Source organism: Ochlerotatus camptorhynchus, unplaced genomic scaffold (assembly GCF_037179485.1).
Source record: "Ochlerotatus camptorhynchus isolate MF236.1 unplaced genomic scaffold, CSIRO-AGI_Acam_v1.1 ptg000291l, whole genome shotgun sequence".
Taxonomy (NCBI): domain Eukaryota; kingdom Metazoa; phylum Arthropoda; class Insecta; order Diptera; family Culicidae; genus Ochlerotatus; species Ochlerotatus camptorhynchus.
The window spans coordinates 2,703,690-2,721,629 of NW_027040780.1; the positions used below are offsets into that span (position 1 = coordinate 2,703,690).

Below are 17,940 nucleotides of genomic sequence, written 5' to 3' on the forward strand. Positions count from 1 at the left end.
GTACTATTTTCCATACAAATGGCAAATCCTTAATTTAAAACGTAGGAGTAATTAAGGATAATTTGTAAGTTTTAAGGAAGAGCTTCCAATGTTTTGGGGCGATACAAGCGAAATATTAGCCAAAATAGTGAAAATTACCATGATTTTCATAATCCGGTTTCTCGAAAAGTAGCAAGCATTAGAAAAAAAGTCATTTACTTTCTTAAATGTACCAATCATCATCAATCAAAGGTGAAAGTTTGTCAGACATATAATTTTATATATTTGAGATGTATGAATTCATAGACTACAATGTTTATTCAAGCAGCGTTCGCCAACGGCACGGCTTGCTGGCTGCATGCGATGGAAACGATTGAATGTGTCTCTTATACTTCGCCAGCTGCACGTTGGCGAACGCTATACTAATGTAGGAACAAAGCTTCTTCATAGCGGCGCCGGTGGTGTAGTGGTAAGCGTGATTGCCTCTCACCCCAGCAGGCCTGGGTTCAATCCCAGTCAGCGCCGCCGGGATGTTCTGAGGCATAACATCTCTGATCACGCCTTCCTTCGGATGGGAAGTAAAGCCGTTGGTCCCCGGTTCATGAGTTGATGGGTCGATAGGTAGGGTCCAGGTGTGGGAGCTGCCTCTCTGGCGTCGGATTGGTGCTCAGCACGGAAAACAAGATCGACGGAAAAACAAATCAAGGAAAAAAAAAAAAAAGCTTCTTCATGTACCTATATTCTCGAACATACTTGTGTTTCAGGAAGAGTGTTGGATTAAAACTACGCAAATCCAGGATTTAATTTTTGGAAAATTAATTTGAAAGGGGGATTTTGCAGTTGTTTTCTATAGTTGTGATGCGTAAATCGGTTTTATTTTCGGCTTTATTATCCTTAATACGATGAAATCTAGTCATACATTGTCCCTGATGAAGCAATAAATCACAAACTCCTAGATCCACCATGCTGAGTTTAGCATCTACCGGTTGACCGACTTGGAACGAAATTGTGTTTTTCAAGTGATATCAAGCCTTTCGGTACAACTCTGTGTACGAGAAAGGCAAAAAGGTTGGTAACAGCCAAGGTTGCAAAGACTCATTTCAGCTAAAACAATGTTTTTCTAAATTATGAAATAATTAGATGCCATGATCAAATTTTGAATTGGTAAGATACAATAAGGGGTTGCAAAGAATGTGTTTGACATATTAAACCTGTTTATTTCACTTCATGAGAGTCACAATCAGCGATTTTTCACAAACTCACTCACTCACTCAGCGATCAGCAAATCGCTGATTGTGACTCATAGAAAGCAAAATTTACAGGTTTTATGTTTCCAACGCATACTTTGTAACCTCTTCTTGTAAGTTACAAGTAAAACATGCCATCATACCATCTTTTGGTTTTATTATTCCGAAAAACATTATTTTAGCTGAAATGAGTCTTTGCAACCTTGGTAACAGCAAACTGTGTTGTATTTAGCCAAGTTTTTCTCCCCCAGCTGTGTAATTTAATTGTGTAATATTTTGCAAAATGTAATGGATATGTTGCTTGATATATCTTATTTTAAAACTGTATTTGTAAAACCGTTACAACAGTGTTAGTGTTTAGCGCCGATGCATCGTACTTGGCTTCGTTGTACAGTACTCTCCATTGCTCGATGATCTTTTTTTCGATACTCCTTCCTATCTGAATCGTTTCAGCAAACCGAAAATGATTGAGCACGAAGTGTTTAGAATCTTATTAATAAGCTTATAAATTGCTCTTATGATTGTCGATTTCTCCATATTTAGATGGTGGAAAGTTGAATCTCTCACTAAGATGTGCTCGTTCCCTCGCTGATGGCATGCAAAAGAACCAGTACTAAGTATCTGATGGATTTCCAGACTACATGGCATATAAGATCGACTCAAATTAAAGTTTAAATTACTCAAACTCTAGAAAACTTAGTTTACTTGAAGACTGAGTAAAATTTACTCATTCTACTGACTTATAACGAATATACGTTGTATACGAGTACCCCGAATACGAGGCATGACCACGAATACAACGTATAGCATTTGCAATGTAAAATTAGACGAACTATACGTTGTATTCGGAGTACACCGTATTCAGCAACGCCAGTGGTGTAGTGGTAAGCGTGATTACCTCTCACCCCACCCCACCCTGAGTTCAATCTCAGTCGCTGCAGTGGTGCCAAGGTCATTTTTTAAGCAATTGAAAGTACAAGAAAATTCAATAAAATTGTGAAGAAACCAGATCTTCTTCACCATCTCCTGGAATCCTGCGATCCGTTAATTTCCAACATGAGAGATCTACCGAAAAATATTGAGGTGTGCTCCGGGGATGCTCGCAACTTTTGGCAACATCTTTGCAGAACATGCCAAACATGTAGAAATGTTGTAGAAAAAGTTACAGATACAAAACTGATTTTAACGATGTCTCCACAAAAAAAAACCTTTATGTCTCAGCAGTTATAAAAGATTGAAAGTTAAAGTCTTCAGCAAAGTTGTTCACAGTAATATTTTCTACAGCTTTGCTGAACACAATTATGTTGTATCTCATCATATTAAAAAAAATGCATCTCACTTTTAGGTGGATTAATCTTTAATTTTCTTGTACCATAAGAAGGAGTGTCGTGACCCGAGAAACTTCGCAGAAGACTTTTAGTAACTTTAATCAACCATTTCAGCGTAAATAAAAAAGCGCGTGTTTTGATACCCTTAGCACCACTGTACGCCGGGATGTTCTGAGGCATAACATCTCTGATCACGCCTTCCTTCGGAAGGGAAGTAAACCTGTTGGTCCCCGGTTCATGAGATGAGGGCCCAGATGTGAGAGCTGCCTCCCTGGCGTCAGTTGCATTGATGCTCAGAACGGAAAAGACATCAAGGAAAAAACAAAAAAACGTATATTCGTTAGGTAACACAGTAGAAGTATACTATACACGCAAAGAATTATTCACATATACAATGGAAAATATTCATAAGAATTTCACATAACATTCATGTGCTTTCATGATTGGAACTGAACCACTAAAACACATTAACTTTATATGTTAAATAAAATTGAAATGATTTTTTTTACATGATTTGCTTTGCGTCGATGATTTATTATAAAGAACTAATGTCACATGAATGTTATGTGAAATTCATATAATATAGCATTGGTTTTGTTAATGGAAAAATATGGTGTGCATTCCCAATAGAAACTACATGAAAGCTTTTTTCCGTGTACTTATTCCGTATGTACATCGAGATGATGCTCATATTAGAAAACAAATTCCTGTAAAAGCTCGGAAAGTTTAACTCAGCCCATGAGTTAACTACGTTTTCAAGAATGTGAGTGAACTAATCTAAACTTTGAGGTGACCTCATTTGTCGTGTAATCGTAATTTATCTTTTTTATTAAATGCTTTTAACGTATACGGCGTAAATGGATGCATTTTCAACTCCAATTAGGTTCAATTCGAAAAAAGCAGGTGATTTTTGCACGAACATTACTTTTCAGACCTTTCAAATTTCGCATCGATTTTTTTGAAATTCACAGACATTTTTCACAGATCACAGACATTTTTCACAAATCTGGCATCTCTGCGTCCAAGTGGCTTGCAAGCGAATACAGAAAGTTGAAAATCAACCAACTTCCCAGTCGTTTATTTCGCACGAGAGTTGAACGCCGAATTTAATAGTCTAAGCCGGGCTTAAGTATGAAGACTTCCTGTGCAAGCCAAAGCAAGCGAATGACAATGACAAAGACGACCTGCTTCTTAATCTTTAGGCAAACGTTCTCTTCTTCACCTACGTGGGCTGCCGGCTTGCGCATATGTATTGATGTGTGCTTTCTTTATAGGGGAAGTGGATGTAATGTCGGCCTAAATGCCCCTAATTTGGGCCCATACATAAATTCAGCAAACGACTACATTTTCAATAGCAACCAAAAACATCCATTAGTATCGTTCCAATGCCGCGTTCATCTAGATAAAATTGATAAATAGCAGATTTTTAGCTATGGGCCCAATCTTAGATCCATAGGCCAACATTAGAGCCATTTCCCGTACATAGCATGATTTACTGCCCAAGTAACAATTTAACAGTCGTTTGGCTTTCACTGTGATTTTTTGTGGTTTTATAACAGCAATAAGCAATCTTTTTAGTTTAAATACAGCATTAAACAGTGCAAAGCATTCTTGATTAGTTGTTCAGCTTTATGCTGTTTTAAAAACCTTTTAAAGTCTGACGAGAAAATCAGAAAGTATCTGGTTTTAAAAATGATTTTAATGCAGCACTCTATCTCTTTTAAAAACTGTTCAGTAAATCAATTGGTATTTTTTTTATTGATGCCACGACAAAATTCTCCATGAAGGTGTTTTATCATTATTAAAGCAAATATGAAACCGTTTGGTTTCAAACGGGATCAAAAAGCATATATTGATGCGTTTTGGTGTAAATGAAGTGTATCACAAAACCTTCCACTGTTTACAAATAAAACTAAAAAGATGGATCCGCCTAGGGACAGAGAAAAACATAATCGAGTGGAGCATTCAAACGTAGAGTCACAAGGAAATGCCAAAGGATAATCGAGTAATAATTGTAGCAATTCTGTCGACGGAAGAGAAAAGGAATCCAATTCCAGAATTTTCTGGGAGGGCAGCACTGGAAGCCGTCAAATTAGACGCTTAACATTGCTGGGCATACACAGCATATTGGCAATGGCAGCCTTCTCCAGAAATAACGTTGCGATGATGATAGCTGTACCTAACTGGGACTGCGGAAAACTGTTGACAGGAAACTCATCCGAAAGAAGGAAAACATTTCGGGAACGATTGACCTATTGACGATTGACGTAACCTGTTCCAAGTTACGTAAACTCACTTCCTGAGTAACTGCTTCCAATAGGTGAATTACCCTTATCAAGGATGTCACGCAACTTGTTGATCCAACGCTAGACTAGAACATCGTTGCAAATTTTGACGTTGATCTTTTTCCAGGCAGCTTTGTCACCATTAATGCCGTCATAAAACAAAACGGAATAAGATCAAGCAAAATGGCTTCAGATAAAAACAATTCAGTCTGCAAATTATCTTCATGAAAGCAGCATTAAAATGTTTCGCATTTGTTAGCGATTTCATGAAAGCAAAACAGCCTTTTCACAAATGGCTTATGGAAAATTAATATTTATGCAATCGCCATATTGTTATTATTTCATTTGCTTTTTTACAATCTTCGTTTTTCAAGATGTTTTTCCTTTAAAATAACTTTATTCTCATCATTTCATCAATGAGTAGTAATATAAAATACGAAAATCATCAAATTTTCATGGCTGGAAGCAATGATTCACATAACATATAACTATATTTTGTTTCCTAAATTAAAAATAATTAGTCAAATCAACGTTTTCCGAAGGCGAACTTTTTTTTTCGATTTTCCGAAGCACATTTCACATTAGATTTAATCTGTCACCTAAAAATAGACCACAGTATGAGTTTCAATAATTTTAGTAATTCTTTCACTTTAATGATGAGGAAATTAATGAGGATTTTTGACCGATTCATTTTTGAACAATGAATTTGGCAAGATCGGACGATATTTATGTATCCCTTTTCATCTTGATTGATGCTTTATTTTTAGTGCGCTTGGCAAGCGTCAAAGGCAAATGGCAAAAGTATTGGTGCTAATAGCTTTTATTGTTCTTTTAATAAGGATTTCAAATGGTTCTCAATGCATGCGTCATATAACCTTTTTGCAGCAAGTCATTCTTGAAATGTCTCGATAATGCAATCTTTAGAACCTTCTTCAGGGTGGGCCAACTAGAAAGATTCTAGTCTTAATGAGGTTTTGGTTGATGTAATAAAGGCAAAGCTATCTTGACCAGGGTTTTATTAATGTTGTTTTATAGAATCCTTGTAGTACTTCATAAAACGTTAAATGTTACTTGGGTGTATTGATAATCAATTGGTTTATTGGACCTTTTCATTTCTTCGCAAATCAAGCTTATTGCATGCTCTCAACTAAGTGTTTTAGATGTACTTCCTCAGTTATTAATTGAGATCTTTCGATCTTCTTCTTCTTATTTGCATTTCAAGCTTATTGCTTAGCGCATATTAGCTTATTGCGTGCTCTCAACTAAGTGTTCTAAATGCACTTCCACAGTTTTTAATTGAGAGCTTTCGATGCCAATACCAATGCATGAATTTGTATATTGTGTGGCAAGCACAACGATACTCTATGCCCAGGGAAGTCGAGAAAATTTCCAACCCGAAAGATTCCCTCGACCGGACCGGGAATCGAACCCGCCACCTCCGGCTTGGTAATACCGTGCCTTTACTGACTAGGCTATGAGACCCCTCTTTCGATGCCTGTACCATTTTTGCATTAGTATAATTGTGTGGCAAGTACAATCATACTCTATGCCCAAGGAAATCGAGATATTGTCCAATCCAAAAAATGCATAGACTGGATCGGGAGTCGAACCCAACCAGCATGGTCTTACTTTGTAGATACGCCTTTACCGACTGGGCTAGAAGCGGAGGCCCGCAAGATGTTATTTGGGTAGTCTTTTGCTCATTTTCAATAGTTTATTGCATCCCGTAGCTCAGTCGATATTATATTTACTATTTCGTCGCATTTCGTATTTACTATTAAGCCGGGACAAATCACAAGTCTTTTTTTTTGTCACTCGTTGCTTGCACCAGTCGAGACCTCCACCCCCCCGCGAAATAAAAAATAAACCAAAAAATAAATAAAGCTTTAAAAATTCATTTTACTTCACATCAAAACCGTATATTTCAAACGATTACATTACTTTTTAGCCTTCGCGTTGGCCTTATACTTCTTTGAAGCCATGATTTTTGACACTAATGCATAACGGGAGCCACACATTTTGACTTTATTATGTGTAACACTCAGGTTATCAACAAGACATTTTGCACATAAGTTTGTGTATCCTTTTAAGGTAATAACGTAGATGAATAGGCCCAAGTAACAATCTAAATGCTTGGAAGATTTATTCTTATTTTATCATTGTTTTATCATAGCATCCCTTCCAGCCTGTGGTTGTATTACGGTTTTGTGTGCTTGTCATAAAATCAGGCCGTCAAGTCGTCTATAAAACTGTTTTATGACTACTAAATTAAAACTCAGACTTCATAGTTTTAACGGTAGCTGTAAGGTGGTTCTGCATCACTACTTATAACTGAAGAATAAAACCAAAACAAAACATACAATTATGTTTTATGGTACACTTTTTATGACCGATATAAAATTTGAAGCAGTCTTAGACCTTCATTAAAGCTTCATTACAACTATCATCTTTATCAGAGGCCTAAGATTCACAGATAAGAAATATACTGCTACAACAAAAAATACTCTGAAATTTTTTGTCATTATAAAAAACAAATCTATTCAGATATATGAAATGAAAACCCCTTCAGTGCTTCTGAACACGATGAAGATGAGACGATCGACAATATGAAACTCCTGGAGGAACTACGATCCCTACATAAGGAAGGTGAAGGAGCTCTTGAAAATATTGAACAAGCGGCTTTCCGATACACTTCCGAAAGATCCACGAACCCTTCTTAAAGCAACGCCGACAGTTTCACTAAATCCGTTTGGAGATGGCCAGTATTGACATCACGGCTTTAAACCTTGTATTGAAAAAGCTTTTAGTGGATCCAATAAGCATTTCTTACATCTTGATTACAAGCGAAAATTGGAGGATCGCTTGGAATGTTGACTTTTTGACAGGTGGTCATGGTTTTTGTTTTGTTTTGATTCGCTGTACCGAATAAAACCAGCAAGCTAGTTATATAGCTTAAATATAACTTAACGCTCTCAATTTGGACTACGAAATGCTAAGATACAACCATTAGGTTTATGTTATGCTATAGAATTCCAATCTAGGAGAATATGTTATATTGAGGTATTTTTAAGGAGTAGCAAGTTATAACGAAAAAAAAATGTCGCCTTATGAACAAATTTCACACAGTATGAATAATTACGCTTTAATTGATAGGCAATAAAACACTTTCATACATCTATGTATAATTAAATAATATGTGACTGGTTATTGCTCAACAGTAGTAACAGTTTTGTACTAAATAGATAATCTTTGAATGACTCTTTAATGCATGGTGCTAATGCAGGCAAATTAAAAATATCCCTATCTTTTAGTATTCATATGGCGCACTAAATTTATGCTCCTATTTGGTATAATAATCACCATAAATATTGCACGGCATGCTGTGAAGCATATACAGATTGGTTTAAAATTATAATAAAGTCGTCTTATTTTCAATGTACAATAATATCAGCCATTATAACCAACTGACAAGGATCATGATTTCACATCAAACATCGAAAGAATAAAACCACAATAAAATATTTCTCAATATTAACTATCATCCAAAAACCCCAACTTAAAACCTTCAAAGTTGTCAAAATGTTTTGCGTATCATGTTTTATCAACTTCTTCAGGAGCGATTTATGCGGTTGTAATATAGTTTTATGGTAGTCATTAGAAGGCTGTTTAAACTTTCTGACCTGGAGGAGGTTTTATGTTTTCATTTTTAACAATCACGTCTAGAGTGTGATAAAACTGACATAAATCCTATGCTCCTAAAGTAGTTCGCATATCAAGTTTTAATGACTGCATTAAAACTGGGCCAATTGGCCATAACATGGCTGAATTGCGGTTCTCAGGAGATTGTTAAAGCAATGTGGTCGTCAGTGAAGGTTTTATAATTTGGTTATATCAACTGCTATAAAACTTAAATAAAACAAAAATTGTTGCTTGGGGGGTCAAAGAAAACTGATTTTTTGGGTTTTGATAAATTCATGAAGCAAAATACCACAAACGTTCTGTTTTCGATAGTTCCTCATTATTCAATTATTACATGGCAGGACAAGAAACCCAAACTGATATGAAATACCTACTTTGTGAAATTAAACCCAGTTTTCTCAAAACTTGTGCGTGCTTCAAAAAATCTAACTAGACGTATGGATTCAGGTAAGTCTATTCAACAAACTCCAAGCATAATATTCAAAGGAAGGAGCCGAAATCCATCTTGACTGAACATTAAAATCAAATTTTAACAAAAATACGTACTTTTGTCAATTCAAAGCACGCTTTTTGTTTGTTTACAAAAAAACATCATCACGTTTGAATTCAGCAAGGTCTATTCTATAAAATACAAGACTGTTTAAAAAAAAAGTTGAAATTCCATTCGGCAGAACAGAAAAATCAAATTTCTATGAAAATACGTTTGGATCACGCAGTTCTTTAAAATCCACGCCTATTTTTCAAAAGAAGGAACCGATATTCAACTTGGCTGAACATACATACTTTTGAAAATTCAAAGTTTTTAAAAAAAATGTGCCTGCTTCTAAAAGTTTAAATTGCAAATTTTAACCAGGTTAGTCCTTCACGTATGAATTCAGCAAGTTCAATTCTATAAAATCCAAGCACACATTTCAAACGATAGATCCTTAATCCTATCTGGATTAAAAAAAAATATACCATCACGTATCCGCTCTCAAAGGTCTATTCTATAAAATCCAGGCCTGTTTTTCAAAGGACGGAGCCAATATCCATCTTGGCCGATCAAAAAACCCAAAACTTCTATAAAAATACGTACTTTTATGGAAGTTAAGCCAGTTTTTTCAGCAATTGTCCTTACTTAAAAAATTCTACCATCAGGTTTGAACACATGAAGGTTAATTCTTTAAAATCTCAGCCTAATTTTCAAAAGATGTGAATGTCACAAGAACGAGGAAAGGGTTAAGGAGATTGGAATCTGCACACTTAGAAATAACTACTTTTACATTAGACGTTATCTATGTTGGACGTAAATCATGGAACATAAACAAACATTTCATGTTAAATTAAGTGTTCTCAAACCCAAACATAAGCAAGTCGACGAAGAGAACGTTTGATTGAATTGATTATCTCGTTTCATTCAACTGATTCTTATGTCAAAAAGGGTGAGCGTGTGTGTGTGTGTCGGTCTAAGGGAACCGAAATTCACATGACATTTTCGTAGTGTGTACGTTAAAAGTTCGTTAAATCACTTCAGGAAAGCTCAGACTAACATTAAATATAATTCAATCACTGAACAGAAAAGTTTGCACTTCCCAAGGAAGGTATGAACCACTTCAGAAAAAATTGGACTCCGTTTGAAAAAATTAAGATCAAAAAAGTGTCGGTTCATTAGGAAAACTTTCTACACTTTTAGGAAAGGTAGAGATGACCTAAACAAGATTGTGTCTTTGCCAAATGCCAAAGCAGGTAGCAAAAATCTGGGGCTCACTTAGGAAAATGTCAAACCCGCTCAGAAAAGTTTGGATTCAGTTCGGAAATAGTTTAATCAATGCAGGAATCCTTGGATTAATTTAGGAAAGGGATTAAATCAGCTAATGTGGCCTCACTCCAGAAAATTCTAAACCAATTATTTAATGCTTGGGTTCAGGATATTTTGGACCACTTCTGGAAAGCTTTGACAACTTTTAAAAGGATTGAATAACATAACAGAAAAGTTAAGACTCAGTTAAAACATGATAACGACTTATTCGAAAGTTTGAACTCACTTCAAAAAAGTTCAGACACAGTTTTGAATCTGCTTTGACCTCAATTAGGAATTTCCTGATTCGTTTCTGATTTGGTCTCCATTCTTAACATATATTAGCCTGATTAGACGTATTTTATTTATTACTATTATTATTTCCCTACAGCAAATATTTGAGTCAGAGGCCAAGGATCTCCTTTAAAAATATAACAATTATCTTCAAAAAATCAATTATTCAATTTCCTAGCCATATCCCAGGGAATATTTTTTTTTTGAAATCTCAATCTTTTCTTTAATACTTTATCAACCCAAATTTGTTGTAGTACATGTTAATTGTGTATTTTTCGAATCGGGATCAGAATCGAGGAGTCTGAGTCAGTTATTTTGAAATCATAGAAGAATGAGTAGCTGTCGGAGTCGGTCGATTTATATCCGAATTCACAGCCCTGAAAACTCGTCCAATACAAAAAGAAAAGTTGAAAATGAAGCGTTTTTCAAAAATTTCTCAAACTTCATATCGGCTCTGCCAATAAATAAAATAAACTACACAGTAAAAAAAAAAATATTATCACATCAAGGTGGATATACTTCAATCGTTTCAAAAATATGGTGTAATATTACTTGTTAAAAAGGAAAAAATATATCATTAAAATAGTGCATGAACTGATATTACGCTGCTTTTACTGCATTTGTTTATTTTTGTATCCATAAAAATTACATGAGATTTTCGATATGATTTGAGTGTATCCTCTTGGATGTAATATTAGAATTAATTTTTGCTGTGTATATTGATAAATTAATAAAAAGTTGTTGAACTCCCAGTACTTGATAGTGCTAAATATTTGTAAACGCAATAATTCTACTGTTCTCGAACACCATTGCAAATTGAATATACCATTGATGTAACCCTAGGCCGTCAACATGACCATTGAAGGCCACGGTTTAAAAGTTCACTTGTAATTAGTCTTATGACAAATAACCGCATCCTTTTTCCAACCGTTAAATCAATCGTATCCTCCTTTACCTTCTTAATTGCAGATACATTCTCCCACCACCGTCCCGACCAAAATACAACGACATACCCGTGCGACGGCAAGTCAGTCACCAGACACAGGCTGCCCAGTCAACCACAACGGCACCTGCTACCAGCTCAACTGTTGTCCCAACCGGAAAGATAATCGAAAAACCAGAGCAAAACATACAGACTCCTGTCGCGAACATCAGCCAAAATCAGCCCGCGTCGGTAGCAGCACAGCAGCAGCATATTGTTCCTAGCCTAGCCGTCCAGTATGTGCCCAACCAGGGCTTCAAGTACTACGCCGTTGTGCCGGTCCACAGCGAGAACCCCAGCAAGAGTGCTTATCTGAAAACGAATGACGTTCAGCTGGGCAAGTACGACCAGTACGACAAACCGAACGGAAGGTACAACGCCAAGCTGAAGAAGTACAAAGCCTTCGAGAAGGTGAAATACGTGCCGTACTACATGGTAAGTGGATTCATGTTTCCCTGATATGTACTCTGTTGTGATCTAACGAGCAGGTTCCAGTCCCTTTAAATATGCAAATTTGGAACACGCTGATTACCGGGTTCGTCGTTCAACTCAGCGTTGCAGTCTCGCTGGTTATGCCAAAAAAGACTTCGCAAGTGGCGTGAAAGTGTCTTGTGCTGCACTTTCGATCGAATGGCAGTGATAATGTTCAACCTGCGCACGCTTATGTGAAATTTTCCAGCACCGCTGATCCGATTCCCCGTTCCGCGCGTGATCCGCACCCGTAATCAAAATGCAATGCTGTAAAAGACCAATAGGTCGGTCGGTCGGTCGGTCAATCTATCCCTTATTATGCAAAATAGGTGTAATGCGTTCGAGAGTTCGGCGGGGCATTATATCATCGATGCTACTTTTACTTTTTTTTTCCTTTCCCGTGGTATAGGAGAGTGTTTCAGAGTCTACTACCGGCCGCCCGCCCCGCCGATGGTGGATGTAAAGGAACGGCAAAGGTATCTATTTATGAAAATGCGGTATGCAAGAATGTAACGAATTCAAAACTGAGCGCTGCTGCGATAAATGCCAGTAGCGAATAGCTCCACACGTGCGAGTCAACCGGCACCAGGCGTTAGGTACAACATAGATATCGCAAAGTATGATCGCTAAAGTGAAATGAAAATAATCTGTTGTTTCCTTTTTCGGCTAGACGTTTACTTCCATGTTTGTCGCTCGGCTGTGTTGTAATTTTTCTGGTCTATTGTTGTCGGTTTGTGTATATTTTTTAAACTGGTGTCATTTAGTTTTTGACCAAATGTAAATGATGAAATCCAGTGAAATATTTTGGCTAGACGTGATCTGGAGTTTATGAAACTCATATATGTTTACTTTAAGAATACTAACCTTAGATTGTAAGTTTGATTAACCTTGTGTTTAGTTTGTGTATTGTGCGTGTAGTTTTTTTTTATGTTTGTCTTCAAGATGAATAGAAATAAGTTCATGTTTTAGGATTAATTAAATATTTGTATAATAAATCATATCTCAAACCTCCTTCTCCCTTTCCCCATCCAAAAAATTGTAAATCTCCACTAACCTCGAGACGACCGCGAGTAATCGGTTCAATTCCTTTAACTCTAGATTTAAGACATGAATCATGTATAATGCAAATGATAACTCGGCTCTGTAAAGTTTATTCGATTGAGCCTGTACAAATAAATTAATAAAAAAAAAAAAAAAAAATCCAGTGAGAGCCAATCCTTTGACTACTTTTTCAGATTATTAATTGATTAAAAGCATTTACTTTGTATGCAGTGTAAAGACAATGAACTTAATGCTTTTCAATATCATTCTGTCGATCAATCTTGGCCAGTGGGTACGATTGGAGAAATGTTTAATCGATCCAAGAGTAAATGGAACAGATATTCAATGAGGGAAATTTTTATGAACGATCAACATCAACTTCTTGGGTTTGGCCCTGTCCCTGTGAGGATGTTGAACTATTGAGGAGAAGTAAGGCTAAAGCACGGACCATTTAGAACTGAAACAACACACTTTGCGTGTATTTCGGATTTGGGTTGATATGTTACAGAGCTGTTTTCACTCAAATATTGGATTTTATGTTTATTTCAAAGCAAATATACAGAAAAATTTTCATCGAGATTTCGAAGACATTTGAGTACTTTTCATGGCTCCCGGCTCATCTTTCTTCGTCCATTTGGTAGTTGTAATACACAGTTCATCTGACTGGGCTTTTTTCCCCTTGATTTGTTTTCTGACTACCTTGTTTTCCGTACTGAGTACCAATGCTACCGACGCCAGGGACATTTGGAGTGAGAAGCAGTAACGCTTACCACTACACCACCGGAGCCGCTTCATCTGACTGGTGTTTTTGATCACTTTAATCATTATTGGGAGCTCATTGCACACTAGATTAGAGTGAGAGGGACAGGTAGCATCAGCTTTGAATTTCCACCGTCCCTACTCATTACCTTCAGCATCTCCATTTACCAAAAATTTCACAATCAGCCTAAACTTGGAGGAATTGGGTAGGTTGAGGTCTTTGGGAGTTAATTGGATTTATTTACCCGTGATAAATCGTTGCATATCCTTCTAGAATAATAGGTCACAACTTGTGGTTTGAACTTGAGGAGGACCTCAGGGGATGGCAAAAATTGGACGCATTCAGTTCTCAGTCAAATCGTGTATTGTCGTGCACATTTTTTGGCAAATACAAATTAGCATAAGCCAGAAACACGTGCCCGAACCATGGCTTAGCAGAACTTTTGTCTTAAAAGTGGTCTGGAGCCGGCATTCGCGTTGCATGAGCATGAGCATGAGAATTATTGACCGCCCGAAGATGCAACCGTTATTACTAGATCAGCTGTAATTACACAGAGAACCTACTAGCAATCATCCTCAATGAATATATACTGGTGATCTCAAGGTTTTTGAGTGTGTTGATTTATTTCCTCTTAATTCCGTTATAATTGCTTATCTTTTGACGGATACGCTTATTTCGTCTGCTGCTTCCAGACTTCATCAGTGCCAAGTATTAGGATTTATGTTGGTAAACGATATGTTAATATGATGTCCTAAAGATTCAATGTCGCGAAGGAGCTTGGTTTTGAAACCGCGGACTTCTGCTCAGTAGAAAAAATGGTCGCCACTAGGCCACCGAGCTCTTTATTTCACAAAGCAATTAGGATCAAGTTACCGTTCAACTTGTTGTTACTTGCCGTAGTTGGTGTTGTGGTACGCGTGACTGCTTTTTCACCCCAATGGGTTCAATCCCAGCCGAGGTCGGTGGGATTTTTCTGAGGCATAAAAATCTCTGGTCACGTCTTCCTTCGGAAGGGATGTAAAGCCGTTGGTCCCGGCCCATGTGTGCTGAATGGGTGCGATATCCTACGCAGGTGTGGAAGCTGCCTTCCTGCACATTAGATTGCCGTCGATAGATGGCAATCGATGTCCGTCGGTGATTGGCACTAGATTGCGGAACAGAGACCGACGTTAAATAAAGAAATGAAGAAGTTGTTGTTACTAGGTCTCGATCCCGGCTGCGACCTATCCGATAACGACAACATCTACTCTTGAGAAGGATTTAATATGGATTGACGATCAACACGTCTTTTCGAAAACTCGAATAATACTTCTTTAACGTACCCGTCCTTTCAATCGAATTTCATTACATTTTATATAGAATTACTAAAGCAAGCCGATTAAAGTATACTCTATAATATGAAAGAGCTTGGGATTGAACCGATGATTTTCTGCTAAGTAAGCTACATCGGTCGGCACAAGGCCACCGAGTTCCTCATTTCACAAAACAATTACGACCAAGTTCCTGTTCAACTTGCTGTTACTAGATTTTGATCCCGGTTGTGACCTCACCGACGATGATAACAACTACACTTGAGAAGGATTTGTTATAAATTTCCGATCAACAAATTTCTTATTTCCTTAAACTCGAAAATTATTTCATTTAAGTACTCGTTCGTCCAACCAAATATCGCTTTATCTCATATTAAGAAACTAATCCGATTAGGCGTTAATGTTAACGTCAGCATTGTTACGGTATACTTCGTAGATCGGATACTAGTGACACTCACTTCTCTTTCGAATTTCTCAGTCAGACTGTTTTCAGGAATAATGCTGGGGAGTAAACATTGAGTCCTATTTAAACAAGGATACCAAAAGCATGACTGTCGCTTTTCCCAGACACGCCCATCTTTACCATAACTAGGAATAGGGAAGGAAATGTTGATGTAGTACTTGCTCAACGAGAGACCACCAACTTAGCGACACCCCCATAAGTGCTAAGAAGCTAGACATTTCGGTATGGTATCAGGTCGGGATTAGCCTCAAGCTGGTGATACGACCAAATGCATATGTTGATTTTGTGTTGCTCATTTAATCACTCGACAGCCAACTATCGAAACAGTAGGGTCAACTACCCCATTCCCGGCCTATTAAGCACAACTTGCACTTAGTTTTTCTTAATCTAGCGTAGTTTGACACCAAACGGAATGTTATCATTACAGATGGCTTCTAAATTTATTTTCCATACGTAACGTTAGTTCTGATAAGGGGTCACGAAATATTAATTTATTGTTGAAAATGTAACACTGCTTCTGGCGGCTCAACTTGGCAATCGGGTTTTTTGGCCTATTAGGCATTGAAACACCATTGGGATTCTCTTTGGCCTATCGAACGGAAAGAAAAGTAAATTCACGTGCGCCTTTTGTACACTTTTGTTTTCGAGATCTTATTTTGCGTTCTTCAATGCTTCGTATTGTAGCTATTGAAAAGAAGCATCGTACCAATTGTTTGTTTGACAACTTCACGCCGCAATAATAGATATATTTGATGTTTTGTGCTCGATAGACCGGGAATGGGCGATTAGGCCGAAGTAGATGTTTCCCCTATATTCATTATATTTAGTGTGTTTGCTTTTTAGGGTTCATGCTTACCGAGAAGTAAGGAATAGTTCCAATGCAATAATGATTTAAACATTTCGACTTATGGTTATTACAGCGCTTTATACTCTCGAAACCCGGCGATGGTGATTTATTATATTTTGGAAGAGCTTTTGATTAAACCCATGATGTTCTGCTCAGTAAGCAAAAATGATGCCTTCAGGGTCATCGACCATGTTAAAACTACAACGCTCTACAACAGAGATACGCGATAATTCATATAGTTTCTACGGTTGAGGGTTAGTTTTAAACATACGAATGGTACTGCCAACGACGATGATGACGACGATGATGATGATGACGATTTCTACGTAAATTTAACATTTCTTGCAAATTCACAAAGTATTTAACATGAGATTATCATGTTTAATACTTTGTGTACAAAATAAATAAAGTGTTAAGATACGTTTGATGTGATGTAATGGAAAGCCACCGTCAGTGCAAGAATCTCCGTGACTCGTGGTTCCTCCTGATAGATCAATATGTGATTTCGTCAATTCACTCCTGCATGAAGGTCCACAACGGAGGAGTGCAAATCTTACTTGGAACTCTCGGGAACAGAGAATCTCTTGCCAATAGAGACACCTCAAATAATTACACAACAGATCGCATTATTAGGACCTCCGACGATTATCATTACAATTATATAAGGAAAATAATTAAAATACTAAATTGGAACGGACTCACCAAATCGATCCATGATCGATTTCTCGTTATTCACATCTCAAGGCTTTAGTAACTCCGCACAGTGTGCCAGAAACAAGCTTGGTCACACCTGGGCACACTCATTGGCACTATTTGGCACCCATGGCTACACTTTTTCTGATCATTAAACTCACTGGCAACGCTGAACATTTTCTGCGCCTGTGCAGTGTGCATGTGTCAAAAATTGTTATTGATGTTGCCACTATCCAATTTGTACAAACCACAATCGTGAATCTTCACCAAGTCCCACCTTGGATTCTTCTAAATCGGATTGGATTCCTCAAAACAGTTAGCGCACATCCTAATGCCTGTCTGAAGCAGTACACGGAAACAAATCCGATTCCATTTTCATGAATAAAAATCATGAAATGAAAAAACTTGCCATCCCATGAAATCGTAACAATGATTCATGATTTCGGGATGGAAATTCATGATTTCATAATGCAGAGGAATCAAGACCGCTAAAAGCGTTACACGTACTTGGCAAACCGTGTTCATAAACCGCACTACATAGGTATCTCTTATTCGCCTTTTGCCTTCCATCTTATACAAGTACTGATAGTCTAGTGGTCAAAGTATGGGTTTAGTGATCTCAAGGTTTCTTGGTTCAAATCCAGTCTGATGCTTTATTTTATTCTTTTTACATTTTTTGTAGTTTAAGATGCTAATTTCAAATAACAGACGGTAGTGGTAATTTTTATACGATAGATGGAGTAGATGCAAGCATAGAGTTGATA

General features: G+C 37.1%; 1 protein-coding gene across 1 annotated transcript in view; it reads left to right on the forward strand.

Moving 5' to 3' along the window:
* GV1 overlaps positions 1-17,940 on the forward strand; it is a 184,118-nt gene that overhangs the window by 82,911 nt on the left and 83,267 nt on the right. The window contains exon 4 of the mRNA XM_065228461.1: positions 11,579-12,026. Within this exon, the coding sequence (XP_065084533.1) occupies positions 11,579-12,026 (448 nt within the window). The remainder of the gene's footprint in view (positions 1-11,578; positions 12,027-17,940) is intronic.